General features: G+C 39.4%; 1 protein-coding gene across 1 annotated transcript in view; it reads left to right on the forward strand.

Annotated features, from left to right (window-relative positions):
* FAM227A (family with sequence similarity 227 member A) overlaps nucleotides 1-15,505 on the forward strand; it is a 100,110-nt gene that overhangs the window by 1,070 nt on the left and 83,535 nt on the right. The window contains exons 2-3 of the mRNA XM_061206628.1: nucleotides 2,719-2,954; nucleotides 12,917-12,999. Of these exons, the coding sequence (XP_061062611.1) occupies nucleotides 2,813-2,954; nucleotides 12,917-12,999 (225 nt within the window). The 5' untranslated portion in view covers nucleotides 2,719-2,812. The remainder of the gene's footprint in view (nucleotides 1-2,718; nucleotides 2,955-12,916; nucleotides 13,000-15,505) is intronic.

Raw genomic sequence — 15,505 nt, forward strand, 5'->3', positions numbered from 1 at the left:
ACTCCCTTGACTAGGTCGTTATCCACTATTATGTCGTCTCTCACAGCACTGTGTCCCTCCCTTTGAAGCAGTGGTCAGTTATAATTCATGGTTATGTATATAATTAATTATCACTTGTCACCCCTAGTAGACATAAGCTCCATTAAGGCAGGGATAAAGTCTGGTTTAGCTCACCATCCTGTCCCCAAGTAGGGACACATTGCTGGCTGTGTTGGGCAGTCAGTAAGTAGTCATTTAATGACTGAAGTTTAAACGGAACAAAAGTCTGTCTGACTCCAAAGTCAGCATTGTTTTAACTTGTTTAACGTGTTTAAGTTAAAATGTGTTAACTTTAAACAAGGGACTTTCAAATCTCAGCTGCCAGAATATGTGCTCCATGAGGGCAGAACGTTTTTTATTCTTCCACTCACCTGCCCCTAATATACAGCACAGTGCTGGGCACGGGGTGGATATTCAATAAAGTTAGTTTGCTCCCCCATCCATTTTTTCTCCCCAAATAATGACAGTAAAAACTTACCATGCTTCAGAGAATACTTATCCTAAAATGATATGATGAAAATTTCAGAAGGGAACAGAGTATTTTAAATGTGTCTTTTAACAAGCATAATATTCAATTCTCCCATTAGGCATGGGTAATAATGTTAAGCTAAAGCAAGAGGCTTCTTAACAGGGTCCCCCTAAGCCTGGCTTTTCAGAGAACATGGAGTTTTCCAGTCATGCTGGCGGGGATGGGTGGGTGGGTGGAAGAAAAGTGAGAAGCCCTAAAATGCACCTGCCTCCTCTTTACCCTCACCCCCTTGCCTGTATGGCTAAAGACTAGGGGCAGGAGGCAGGAAATAATAGTACTGACCTGAGCCTGGGCCAACCTTTCCTACAGTCCAACTGACTTAGGACAGCCCAAAATGGATGGCCTCTTTGGACCAGAAAGAAGTGTGGTGAGTGAGTTAAAAATGGAATCAAATATTGAGTGAACCTAATTCCTAGAGAGTAATTTGCCTAATGGAGAAAGACGTAGAAGCAGATAATTCTGGTTCTGTATTGTAAGCGCTGTAATAGAGAGTTGAAAGCAGAATCCTGGACTTCACAGAAAAGGGGTGGTACTAATGGCCTGGAGTAATTCAGGAAGGTTTTCCAAAAAGACGTATCACCTGGACTGATTGAATGGAGGGAACTGCATGTACAAAGGCATAGAGGCACAAAGCGCACAGCATGGCAGGGACCAGGAAGGAGTTCGGTGGGGCAGGCATGTAGGATGGATGGCTGGGGAGAAGAGAGCAGAGCGGAAGGCATGAACCGAAGGAGAAGAAAGGAGACTGTGGTGAAAGGGCACCTCGATTAAGTTTCCCATCAAACTATACCTTTTCTCTCTCTTTCCATTATGTCTGAGCTTCTTGAGGGCAGGTCTGAGTCTTTTACTTCATTATAACCAGGCCTATACCATCAGGCTCTGGACAGGGAGGACCCACAGATGGTAGTGATGAACTCCTCCTGGCCAATAAGCAAGGACCCAGGAGAGCACTGTGGCCAGAATATTCCAAATCCAGGAGGAAAAGTAGTGTGGGGCCAGTTTCCTGAAAGGGAGCAGAAAGCCTCAGCTAGATTAGGAGCCTCATGCTGAGGAGATGGACACAGTATCATAGAAGCCCAACATCTGAGAGCCGAAAAGGGGCTTAGGGCCCTAATCCAAATCTCTGACTTTACAGGTGAGGCTCAGAGAGCCAAAGAGATTTGACTGCATTTCTAATTTGGAAACTGGCTTGCTGGATGGTCTGGAGCCCCGTCTTTTCAGCAGTCTAGTCTTCTTATTTTTATTTATTTCTTTATTTGGCCGCACCGTGTGGCTTACGGGATCTTAGTTCCCCAACCAGGGATGGAACCCGGGCCCCTGGCAATGAGAGCGCCGAGTCCTAACCACCGGACCACCAGGAATTCCCTAGTCGCCTTATTTTTAAAACCAGAATAATTCTCATCAGGGGGTGGTGGGGATCAGCAGGTAGAAAGCAAAAGTACATATGCCTTGAAGTTCTCTGTTAAGAATGTGGTACATATATACAATGTACACATGTGGGCTTCTCATGTGGTACATATATACAGTGGAACATTACCCAGCCATAAAAAAGAACGAAATAACGCCATCTGCAGCAACATGGGAGGACCTAGAGATTGTCATATTGAGTGAAGTAAGTCAGACAAGGGAAAAACAAATACCATATGATATCACTTATATGTGGAATCTAAAAATATGGTACAAATGAACTATTTACAAAACAGATAGAGTCACAGATGTAGAAAACAAACTTATGGTTACCAAGGGGGAAAGGGGCAGGGGAGGGATAAACTGGGAGATTGGGAGTGACATATACACAGTACTATATGTAAAATAGATAACTAATAAGGACCTACTATATAGCACAGGGAACTCTACTCAATACTCTGTAATGACCTATCTGGGAAAAGAATCTAAAAAGAATGGATATATGTATATGTATATGTATAACGGATTCAGTTTGCTGTACAGCAGAAACTAACACAACATTGTGTTAAAAAAAAATCAGCTATACTCCAATAAAAATTTAAAAAAAAACAAAACAATGGGCTTCTCAGAGAAAAGCCTTTATTCCCCATTAACATGCAGCATGTGCCTCGCTATCAGCCCTGCTTACGAGATGAGCACGGTTGTGCTTTCTAAGATGGTTGTATGCTATCTGTGATTCCCAGGAGGCTGGTGGAACAGGAAACAAGATTGTAGTGAGGAATGAGAGGCTCTTAAAAGCGGAAACTTACTGTTTGTCAGCTTACAAGAAACTGGACAATGGCTGATTTCAGGAAGATGGATGTCATCAATTTCACTGCCTTGCCAATGGTGCCAGTAGATGAGCACTCGGCTGTCTCATTCACCGCACGGAAAGCAGTGAAGGATGCCATGAGGAAGAATCTGGAGGACAGTCCACCCTGTATCCTTCTGTGGTGCCGTCCGCAACGGAGACCAAATACACCCGTGCAGAGGTGTAACCTGGGCTCGAGTCTATAACACACACCACTTAACTAGCTCGTTTCTTATATGTTTGTTAATTTTTTTCAATGACTTAAGCCCTACCTGTCGTTTAAAAGAATAGGAGGCTGTGAAGGATTGTTTGTCTTGAGTTTGTTTTACTAAGATAATCAGAAAGAGCCCTAAAGGAAGACATACTGGAAATATTCGTTGAAAGAATGGAGAAGAAGAGAAAAAGTGTTCTTTTTCCCCCATTGTCTCTTTCTTTCCCTTCTGCCTTCCAAAGAATTAAACTTATAGATAGAAACTAAGTTGTAGTCCAACCCTCTGCCCTCAGACTAGTTAGCTGAGTACCCAACTTCTTAAAAAAATTTTTTCTTTTTTTTTTTGTGGCCATGCCGCACCGCAGCTTGCAGGATCTTAGTTCCCTGATCAGGGATTGAACCCAGGCCCTCGGCAGTGAAAGTGCAGAGTCCTAACCACTGGACCACCAAGGAATTCCCTTTTTTTCTTTCTTTTCTTTTTCTTTACTCCCTTTAACCTTTCCTCTTCTCACCTGCCACTGCCAGCACCTCTACCTGGGCCCAGACTTTGCCCCTTCTGACATCATCCAGGCTCTACCAGCATCTTTCTTCTCTGACTCTGCCTTTATTGATCTCACTTCTGACCCTGAACCTTGTATCTCAGGGACCCACAGAATCCCGTCTCTGGGGGACCATAGAACTCATCCAGCAAATAAAGACCCTCCCAGGTTATAAATAACCCTGTCTTTCCGTCTTATATAGAGCTCATTTACCTTCAAGTCATGCTCCTGCCAACCAAACCGCATCAGCTTACTTTCCATGCCTCTCAGAAACCCTTCTCGAGATGAGCACAAATGATCCCATCAGGATCTATTTCAGGGTCTCACTTTCCTGGGCCTTTTTCTAATGTACGCTCTTTCTTCTTAATCCTACACTTATCTCAACCTAAGTAATCCATTTCACTTCCTATGATTTGTCGTGTCCCTCCTTGGCATCTTCATTCGTCAAGTATCCTCCGATTTGTAAGAACACTTGAGGGTAATGGAAGTAACAGTGAACCTTGCTATATGTGAAGGCAGTGAGGAGTGGTAGGATTATGGGGCTTTTACAAAGGATATATCCTAGACCAATTGAGGCTAAGACAGAAAGAAATGCAAATGTAGAGAGGGTAGTAAGAGGGTCCATTGAACTGAGCAACGATTTCAACAGTGATAAACAAGGTCAAGATGCCCTTGGACCTAGGCATCCTTCACCTGAAGGAAACAACTCTCTGTGTGACTGTGTGCATCACAGCGTTATCTGTAGTTGTAAAAAAATTATAAAAAACTTAAATATTCAATAGCCAAGGGACAGTTAAGTCTATTAAGATGCATTCTCTAAATGGATTTGTATTCTGCCATTTAAAATATTATGAAGATTATTTAGCTTTATGGAAAATAATCGTAATAATGAGTAGGAGAGAAGTCAGAGTAGTAAAATAGGCATCCAATGATATTATAATTATGTAAAAAATGTGTGTATGTAATAATGCTAGAAGGAAGTCTCCCCAAAACCTAACAAGTTGTTAGGGTGGTAGCGTAATGGGTGATTCTTTTTATATTTTCCAAGGTATCTAGAATATGGTTAATTTTTGTTTATAATTTATAAAACAACTCATTTAACACAAAATAAAAGAAGTGTGAATGTTCGCAGAGAAAATAATTAAGTGAAAAGACAGCACAGAGGGCCCTGAACCAAGATGGCGGAGTAGAAGGACGTGCTCTCACTCCCACTTGCGAGAACACCAGAATCACAACTAGCTGCTGGACAATCATCGACAGGAAGACACTGGAACTCACCAAAAAAGATACCCCACATCCAAAGATAAAGGAGAAGCCACAGTGAGACGGTAGGACGGGCGCAATCACAGTAAAATCAAATCCCATAACTGCTGGGTGGGTGATTCACAGACTGGAGAACACTTACACCACAGAAGTCCACCCACTGGAGTGAAGGTTCTGAGCCCCACGTCAGGCTTCCCAACCTGGGGGTCCGGCAACGGGAGGAGGAATTCCTAGAGAATCAGACTTTGAAGGCTAGTGGGATTTGATTGCAGGACTTCGACAGGACTGGGGGAAACAGAGACTCCACTCTTGGAGGGCACACACAAAGTAGTGTGCGCATTGGGACCCAGGGGAAGGAGCAGTGACCCCAGGGGAGACTGAACCAGACCTACCTGCTAGTGTTGGAGGGTCTCCTGCAGAGGTAGGGCTCACCGTGGGGACAAGGACACTGGCAGCAGAAGTTCTGGGAAGTACTCCTTGGCGTGAGCCCTCCCAGAGTCCACCATTAGCCCCACCAAAGAGCCCAGATAGGCTCCAGTGTTGGGTTGCCTCGGGCCAAACAACCAACAGGGAGGGAACCCAGCCCCACCCATCAGCAGTCAAGCAGATTAAAGTTTTGCTGAGCTCTGCCCACCAGAGCAACAGTCAGCTCTACCCACCACCAGTCCCTCCAATCAGGAAACTTGCACAAGCCTCTTAGCCTCATCCACCAGATAAGGGCAGACAGCAGAAGCAAGAAGAACTACAATCCTACAGCCTGTGGAACAAAAACCATATTCACAGATAGATAGACAAGATGAAAAGGCAGAGGGCTATGTACCAGATGAAGGAACAAGATAAAACCCCAGAAAAACAACTAAATGAAGTGGAGACAGGCAACCTTCCAGAAAAAGAATTCAGAATAATGATAGTGAAGATGATCCAGGACCTTGGAAAAAGAATGGAGGCAAAGATCGAGAAGATGCAAGAAATGTTTAACAAAGACCTAGAAGAATTAAAGAACAAACAAACAGAGATGAACAATACAATAACTGAAATGAAAACTACACTAGAAGGAATCAATAGCAGAATAACTGGGGCAGAAGAACGGATAAGTGACCTGGAAGACAGGATGGTGGAATTCACTGCTGCAGAAGAGAATAAAGAATGAAAAGAAATGAAGACAGCCTAAGAGACCTCTGGGACAACATTAAACGCAACAACGTTCGCATTATAGGGGTCCCAGAAGGAGAAGAGAGAGAGAAAGGACCAGAGAAAATATTTGAAGAGATTATAGTCGAAAACTTCCCTAACATGGGAAAGGAAATAGCCACCCAAGTCCAGGAAGCACAGAGAGTCCCATACAGGATAAACCCAAGGAGAAACACGCCAAGACACATAGTAATCAAATTGGCAAAAATTAAAGACAAAGAAAAACTTATTGAAAGCAGCAAGGGAAAAACGACAAATAACATACAAGGGAACTCCCATAAGGTTAACAGCTGATTTCTCAGCAGAAACTCTACAAGCCAGAAAGGAGTGGCATGATATACTTAAAGTGATGAAAGGGAAGAACCTACAACCAAGATCACTCTACCCAGCAAGGATCTCATTCAGATTTGATGGAGAAATCAAAAGCTTTACAGACAAGCAAAAGCTAAGAGAATTCAGCACCACCAAACCAGCTCTACAACAAATGCTAAAGGAACTTCTCTAAGTGGGAAACACAAGAGAAGAAAAGGACCTACAAAAACAAACCCAAAACAATTAAGAAAATGGTCATAGGAAGATACATATCGATAATTACCTTAAACGTGAATGGATTAAATGCTCCAACCAAAAGACACAGGCTTGCTGAATGGATACAAAAACAAGATCCATATATATGCTGTCTACAAGAGACCCACTTCAGACCTAGGGACACATACAGACAGAAAGTGAGGGGATGGAAAAAGATATTCCATGCAAATGGAAATCAGAAGAAAGCTGGAGTAGCAGTACTCATATCTGATAAAATAGACTTTAAAATAAAGAATGTTACAAGAGACAAGGAAGGACACTACATAATGATCGAAGGATCAATCCAAGAAGAAGATAAAGCAATTATAAATATATATGCACCCAACATAGGAGCACCTCAATACATAAGGCAACTGCTAACAGCTATAAAAGAGGAAATTGACAGTAACACAATAATAGTGGGGGACTTTAACACCTCACTTACACCAATGGACAGATCATCCAAAATGAAAATAAATAAGGAAACAGAAGCTTTCAATGACACAGTAGACCAGATAGATTTAATTGATATTTTTAAGACATTCCATCTAAAAACAGCAGATTACACTTTCTTCTCAAGTGCACACGGAACATTCTCCAGGATAGATCACATCTTGGGTCACAAATCAAGCCTCAGTAAATTTAAGAAAATTGAAATCATATCAAGCATCTTTTCTGACCACAACACTATGAGATTAGAAATGAATTACAGCGAAAGAAACGTAAAAAACACAAACACATGGAGGCTAAACAATACGTTACTAAATAACCAATAGATCACTGAAGAAATCAAAGAGGAAATCAAAAATACCTAGATACAAATGACAATGAAAACACGATGATCCAAAACCTATGGGATGCAGCAAAAGCAGTTCTAAGAGGGAAGTTTATAGCTGTACAAGCCTACCTCAAGAAACAAGAAAAATCTCAAATAAACAACCTAACCTTACACCTAAAGGAACTAGAGAAAGAAGAGCAAAGAAAACCCAAAGTTAGCAGAAGGAAAGAAATCATAAAGATCAGAGAAGAAATAAATGAAATAGAAACAAAGAAAACAATAGCAAAGATCAATATAACTAAAAGCTGGTTCTTTGAGAAGGTAAACAAAATTGATAAACCATTAACCAGACTCATCAAGAAAAAGAGGGAGAGGACTCAAATCAATAAACTTAGAAATGAAAAAGGAGAAGTTACAACAGACACCGCAGAAATACAAAGCATCCTAAGAGAATGCTACAAGCAACTCTATGTCAATAAAATGGACCACCTGGAAGAAATGGACAAATTCTTAGAAAGGTATAACCTTCCAAGACTGAACCAGGAAGAAATAGAAAATATGAACAGACCAATCACAAGTAATGAAATTGAAACTGTGATTTAAAATCTTCCAACAAACAAAAGTCCAGGACCAGATGGCTTCACAGGGGAATTCTATCAAACATTTAGAGAAGAGCTAACACCCATCCTTCTCAAACTCTTCCAAAAAATTGCAGAGGAAGGAACACTCCCAAACTCATCCTATGAGGCCACCATCACCCTGATACGAAAACCAGACAAAGATACTACAAAAAAAGAAAATTACAGACCAATATCACTGATGAATATAGATGCAAAAATCCTCAGCAAAATACTAGCAAACAGAATCCAACAACACATTAAAAGGATCATACACCATGATCAAGTGGGATTTATCCCAGGGATGGAAGGATTCTTCAATATTCACAAATCAATCAATGTGATACATCATATTAACAAACTGAAGAATAAAAACCACATGATCATCTCAACAGATGCAGAAAAAGCTTTTGACAAAATTCAACACTCATTTATGATAAAAACTCTCCAGAAAGTGGGCATAGAGGGAACCTACCTCAACATAATAAAGACCATATATGACAAACCCACAGCAAACGTCATTCTCAATGGTGAAAAACTGAAAGCATTTCCTCTAAGGTCAGGAACAAGACAAGGATGTCCACTGTCACCACTGTTATTCAACATAGTTTTGGAAGTCCTAGCCACGGCAATCAGAGAAGAAAAAGAAATAAAAGGAATACAAATTGGAAAAGGAGAAGTAAAACTGTCACTGTTTGCAGATGACATGATACTATACATAGAGAATCCTAAAGATGCTGCCAGAAAACTACTAGAGCTAATCAATGAATTTGGTAAAGTAGCAGGATACAAAATTAATGCACAGAAATCTCTTGCATTCCTATACACTAATGATGAAAAATCTGAAAGTGAAATTAAGAAAACACTCCCATTTACCATTGCAACAAAAAGAATAAAATATCTAGGAATAAACCTACCTAAGGAGACAAAAGACCTGTATGCAGAAAATTATAAGACACTGATGAAAGAAATTAAAGATGATACAAATAGATGGAGAGATATACCATGTTCTTGGATTGGAAGAATCAATATTGTGAAAATGACTCTACTACCCAAAGCAATCTACAGATTCAATGCAATCCCTATCAAACTACCACTGGTATTTTTCACAGAACTAGAACAAAAAAATTCACTATTTGTATGGAAACACAAAAGACCCCGTATAGCCAAAACAATCTTGAGAACGAAAAATGGAGCTGGAGGAATCAGGCTCCCTGACTTCAGACTATACTACAAAGCTACAGTAATCAAGACAGTATGGTACTGGCACAAAAACAGAAATATAGATCAATGGAACAGGATAGAAAGCCCAGAGATAAACCCACGCACATATGGTCACCTTATCTTTGATAAAGGAGGCAAGCACATACAGTGGAGAAAAGACAGCCTCTTCAATAAGTGGTGCTGGGAAAACTGGACAGCTACATGTAAAAGTATGAAATTGGAACTCTCCCTAACACCATACCCAAAAATAAACTCAAAATGGATTAAAGACCTAAGTGTAAGGCCAGACACTATCAAACTCTTAGAGGAAAACGTAGGCAGAACACTCTATGACATAAATCACAGCAAGATCCTTTTTGACCCAGCTCCTAGAGAAATGGAAATAAAAACAAAAATAAACAAATGGGACCTAATGAAACTTAAAAGCTTTTGCACAGCAAAGGAAACCATAAACAAGACCAAAAGACAACCCTCAGAATGGGAGAAAATATTTGCAAATGAAGCAACTGACAAAGGATTAATCTCCAAAATTTACAAGCAGCTCATGCAGCTCAACAACAAAAAAACAAACAACCCAATCCAAAAATGGGCAGAAGACCTAAATAGACATTTCTCCAAAGAAGTTATACAGATTGCCAACAAACACATGAAAGAATGCTCAACATCACTAATCATTAGAGAAATGCAAATCAAAACTACACTGAGATATCATCTCATACTGGTCCGAATGGCCATCATCAAAAAATCTAGAAACAATAAATGCTGGAGAGGGTGTGGAGAAAAGGGAACACTCTTGCACTGCTGGTGGGAATGTAAATTGATACAGCCACTATGGAGAACAGTATGGAGGTTCCTTAAAAAACTAAAAATAGAACTACCATATGACCCAGCAATCCCACTACTGGGCATATACCCTGAGAAAACCATAATTCAAAAAGAGTCATGTACCAAAATGTCCATTGCAGCTCTATTTACAATAGCCAGGACATGGAAGCAACCTAAGTGTCCATCATCAGATGAATGGATAAAGAAGATGTGGCACATATATACAATGGAATATTACTCAGCCATAAAAAGAAACGAAATGGAGTTATTTGTAGTGAGGTGCATGGAGTTAGAGTCTGTCATACAGAGTGAAGTAAGTCAGAAAGAGAAAAACAAATATAGTATGCTAACACATATATATGGAATCTAAGGAAAAAAAAAAAAAAGGTCATGAAGAACCTAGTGGCAAGACGGGAATAAAGACACAGACCTACTAGAGAATGGACTTGAGGATATGGGGAGGGGGAAGGGTAAGCTGTGAGAAAGTGAGAGAGTGTCATGGACATATATACACTACCAAACGTAAAATAGATAGCTAGTGGGAAGCAACCGCATAGCACAGGGAGATCAGCTCGGTGCTTTGTGACCACCTAGAGGGGTGGGATAGGGAGGGTGGGAGGGAGGGAGATGCAAGAGGGAAGAGATATGGAAACGTATGTATATGTATAACTGATTCACTTTGTTATAAAGTAGAAAGTAACACACCATTGTAAAGCAATTATACTCCAATAAAGATGTTTTTAAAAAAAGGAATACAATTTGGAAAAGAAGAAGTAAAACTGTCACTGTTTGCAGAGGACATGATACTATACATACAGAATCCTAAAAATGCCACCAGAAAACTACTAGAGCTAATCAATGAATTTGGTAAAGTTGCAGTTTACAAAATTAATGCACAGAAGTCTCTTGCATTCTTATGTACACTAGTGGTGAAAAATCTGAAAGAGAAATTAAGGAAACACTCCCATTTACCATTGCAACAAAAAGAATAAAATACCTAGGAATAAACCTACCTAGGGAGACAAAAGACCTGTATGCAGAAAACTATAAGACACTGATGAAAGAAATTAAAGATGATACCAACAGATGGAGAGATATACCATGTTCTTGGTTTGGAAGAATCAATATTGTGAAAATGGCTATACTACCCAAAGCAATCTACAGATTCAATGCAATCCCTATTAAATTACCAATGGCGTTTTTACAGAACTAGAACAAAAAATGTTAATATTTGTATGGAGACACAAAAGACCCCGAATAGCCAAAGCAGTCTTGAGGGAAGAAAACGGAGCTGGAGGAATCAGACTTCCTGGCTTCAGACTATACTACAAAGCTACAGTAATCAAGACAGTATGGTACTAGCACAAAAACAGAAATATAGATCAATGGAACAGGATAGAAAGCCCAGAGATAAACCCACACACCTATGGTCAACTAATCTATACAAAGGAGGCAAGGATATACAATGGAGGAAAGACTGTCTCTTCAATAAGTGGTGCTGGGAAAACTGGACAGCTACATGTAAAAGAATGAAATTAGAACACTCCCTGACACCATACACAAAAATAAACTCAAAATGGATTCGAGACCTAAATGTAAGACCAGACACTATAACACTCTTAGAGGAAAATGTAGGAAGAACACTCTTTGACATAAATCACAGCAAGGTCTTTTTTGATCCACCTCCTAGAGTAATGGAAATAAAAACAAAAATAAACAAATGGGACCTAATGAAACTTCAAAGCTTTTGCACAGCAAAGGAAACCATAAACAAGATGAAAAGACAACCTTCAGAATGGGAGAAAATATTTGCAAACAAGTCAACGGACAAAGGATTAATCTCCAAAATATATAAACAGCTCATGAAGCTCCATATTAAAAAAAACAAACAACCCAATCCAAAAATGGGCAGAAGACCTAAATAGACATTTCTCCAAAGAAGACATACAGATGACCAAGAAGCACATGAAAAGCTGCTCAACATCACTAATTATTAGAGAAATGCAAATCAAAACTACAATGAGGTACCACCTCACACCAGTTAGAACGGACATCATCAGAAAATCTACAAACAACAAATGCTGGAGAGGGTGTGGAGAAAAGGGAACCCTCTTACACTGTTGGTGGGAATGTAAATTGCTACAGCCACTATGGAGAACAGTATCAAGGTTCCTTAAAAAACTAAAAATAGAATTACCATATGATCCAGCAATCCCACTACTGGGCATATACCCAGAGAAAACCATAATTCAAAAAGACAACATGCACCCCAATGTTCATTGCAGCACTATTTACAATAGCCAGGTCATGGAAGCAACCTAAATGCCCATCAACAGATGAATGGATAAAGAAGATGTGGTACATATATACAATGGAATATTACTCAGCCATAAAAAGGAACGAAATTGGGTCATTTGTTGAGACATGGATGGATCTAGAGACTGTCATACAGAGTGAAGTAAGTCAGAGAGAGAAAAACAAATATCGTATATTAACGCATATGTGTGGAACCTAGAAAAATGGTACAGATGAACCAGTTTGCAGGGCAGAAATTGAGACACATGTAGAGAACAAACGTATGGACACCAAGGGGGGAAAGCGGCGGGGGTGGTGGGGGTGGTGGTGTGATGAATTGGGCGATTGGGATTGACATGTATACACTGATGTGTATAAAATTGTTGACTAATAACCTGCTGTATAAAAAAAATAAAATTCAAAAATTAAATAAATAAATAAATAAGTGAACTGTGGGGGGGAAAAAAAAAAAGACAGCACAGAAAGGCAGTGAGCTGCTGTTCTTTCCAGGCTCGCTGCATCCTGTTCTAATTGCGTGTAGTCATCACCCAGAAAGTTTCCTTAACACACTCACCTCCCAGCCTGGCGCACTGGCTCCATACAGCAGGTGAACCAAGGGATTGCTGACACAGATCTGAGTCCCAACCCGTTGGTGCACAGCCTGGTAAGTTATGAGTGCTGAGGCAAGGCTTCCAGGAAGGAAGGGCCCTAGAGGCCCCTCTACTTATTTGAAAGCACATTTGCACAGTAGAAGTCTCAAAGATATATTTTTTAAATTAATAAACTTTATTCTTAGAGAAGTTCTAGGTTCATAGCAAAATTGAGCTGAAAGTACGGAGTTCCCACATACCCTTCCCTGTCCCCACACATGCACAACCTCACCATCACCAGAGTGGAACATTTATTATAATTGATGAACCTAAATTGACACATCACATTCACCCAAAGCCCATGTTTACATTAGGTTTCTCTCTTTGTGCTGTGCATTCTATGAGTTTGGACAAATGTATAATGATATTTATCCACCCTTATAGTATTATACGGAATAGTTTCACTGCGCTAAAAATCCTCTGTGCTGCTGTTCATCCCTCTCTCCCCCCAATCCTTGGCAACCACTGATCTTTTGCTATCTCCTTAGTTTTACCTTTTCCAGAATGTCATAGAGTTGGAATCATAAAGTATGTAACCTTTTCAGATTGGTTTCTTTTACTTAGTAATATGTCCTTAAGGTTTCTCCATGGCTTTTCATGGCTTGATAGCTCATTACTTTTTTGCGCTGAATAGTATTCTGTTGTTTGGATGTCCACAGTTTATTTATCTGTTAACCTACTGAGGGACACTTTGGTTGCTTCTGAGTTTTGGCAATTTTGAATAAAGCTGCTGTAAACATTCGTATGCAGGGTTTTGTGTAGACATATATTTTCAGTTCATTTGGGTAAATACCAAGGAACATGAATCCTGGACCATATGGTAAGAGTATGTTTAGTATAGTAAGAAACTGCCAAATTGTCTCCCAAAGTGGCTGTGCCCTTTTGCATTCCCACCAGCAGTGAATGAGAGTTCCTGTTGCTCCACATCCTCATCAGCATTTGGTGTGGTCAGTGTTTGGGATTTTGGCCATCCTAACCAGTATACTGTGATATCTCGTTGTTTTAATTTGCAGTTCTCTCATAACATGATATTAAACATCTTTTTATATGCTTACTTGCCATCTGTATATCTTGTTTGGTGAGGTGTCTGTTGAGGTGTTTGCCCCATTTTTTAATTGAGTTGTTTTCTTATTGTTGGGTTTTAAGATTTCTTTGTATATTTTGGATAACAGTCCTTTATCAAAAGTATCTTTTGCAAATATTCTCTCCAGTCTGTGGCTGGTCTTCTTTTTCTCTTGGCATTGTCCTTTGCAGAGCAGAAGTTTTAAATTTTAATGAAGTCCAGCTTATCAGTTATTTCTTTCATGGATCATGCCTCTGATGTTGTATCTAAAAAGTCATTGCGAAACCCAAGGTCATCTAGGTTTTCTCATCTAGGTTATCTTCTAGGAGTTTTATATTTCGGTCTGTTATCCATTTTGACTTAATTTTTGTGAAAGATGTAAGGTCTGTGTCTAGGTTCGTTATTTTGCATTTGGATGTTCAGTTGTTCGAGCACCATTTGTTGAAAAGTCTATCTTTGCTCCAATGTATTGCCTTTGCCTCTTTGTCAAAGATCAATTGACTTTGTTTATGTGGGTCTATTTCTGGACTCTCTAGTCTGTTCCATTGATCTATTTGTCTGTTTTTTTGGCCAATGCCATGCTGTCTTGATTACTGTAGTTTTATAGTAAGTAAGTCTTGAAGTCAAGTAGTGTCAGTTCTCCTTCAGTACTGGGTTTGCTATTCTGGGTCTTTTACTTCTCCATATAAAGTTTAGAGTTAGTTTGTCAATATCGACAAATAAGTTGCTGGGATTTTGATTGGGATTGCATCGATCAAGTTGGGAAGAACTGACGTCTTGACAATATTGAGTCTTTCCATCTGTGAACATGGAATATCTCCATTTATTTAGTTGTTTAATTTCTTTCATCAGTTTTGTAGTTTTTCTTATTTTTATCTTGTACATATTTTATTAGATTTATACCTAAGTATTTCATTTTTTTGTTAATGTAAATGGTATTGTGTTTTTAATTTCAAATTCCACTTGTTCATTGTTGGTTATAGGAAAGGGCACATATCCAGTTGATTGATGATGCTGTTGAGTTCAGCTATTTTCTTACTAATTTTCTGTCTGCAGGATCTGTCCCTTTCTAACAGAGGAGTATTAAAGTCTCTAACTATTATAGTAGATTCATCAATGGATTCATTGTCCATGCAATTCTTTTTTTGCCTCATGTATTTTGATGCTCTGTTGTTAGGCACATACACATTAAGATTGTTAAGTCTTCTTGGTGTATTGACCCCTTTATCATTATATAATGCCCCTCTTTATCCCTGATAACTTTCCTGGATCTGAAGCCTGCTCTAAGTGAAATATACTTTTTTTTTTAATTGGTGTTAGTATGGTATATCTTTCTTCATCCCTTTACTTCTAATCTATATATTTATTTATATTTAAAATGGGTTTCTTATAGACAAAGTATTTTGGATCTTGTTTTTGGATTTACTCTGACAATCTCTGTCTTTTAATTGGCATAT

The sequence above is a fragment of the Eubalaena glacialis genome, chromosome 11, assembly GCF_028564815.1.
Source record: "Eubalaena glacialis isolate mEubGla1 chromosome 11, mEubGla1.1.hap2.+ XY, whole genome shotgun sequence".
NCBI classification, from domain to species: domain Eukaryota; kingdom Metazoa; phylum Chordata; class Mammalia; order Artiodactyla; family Balaenidae; genus Eubalaena; species Eubalaena glacialis.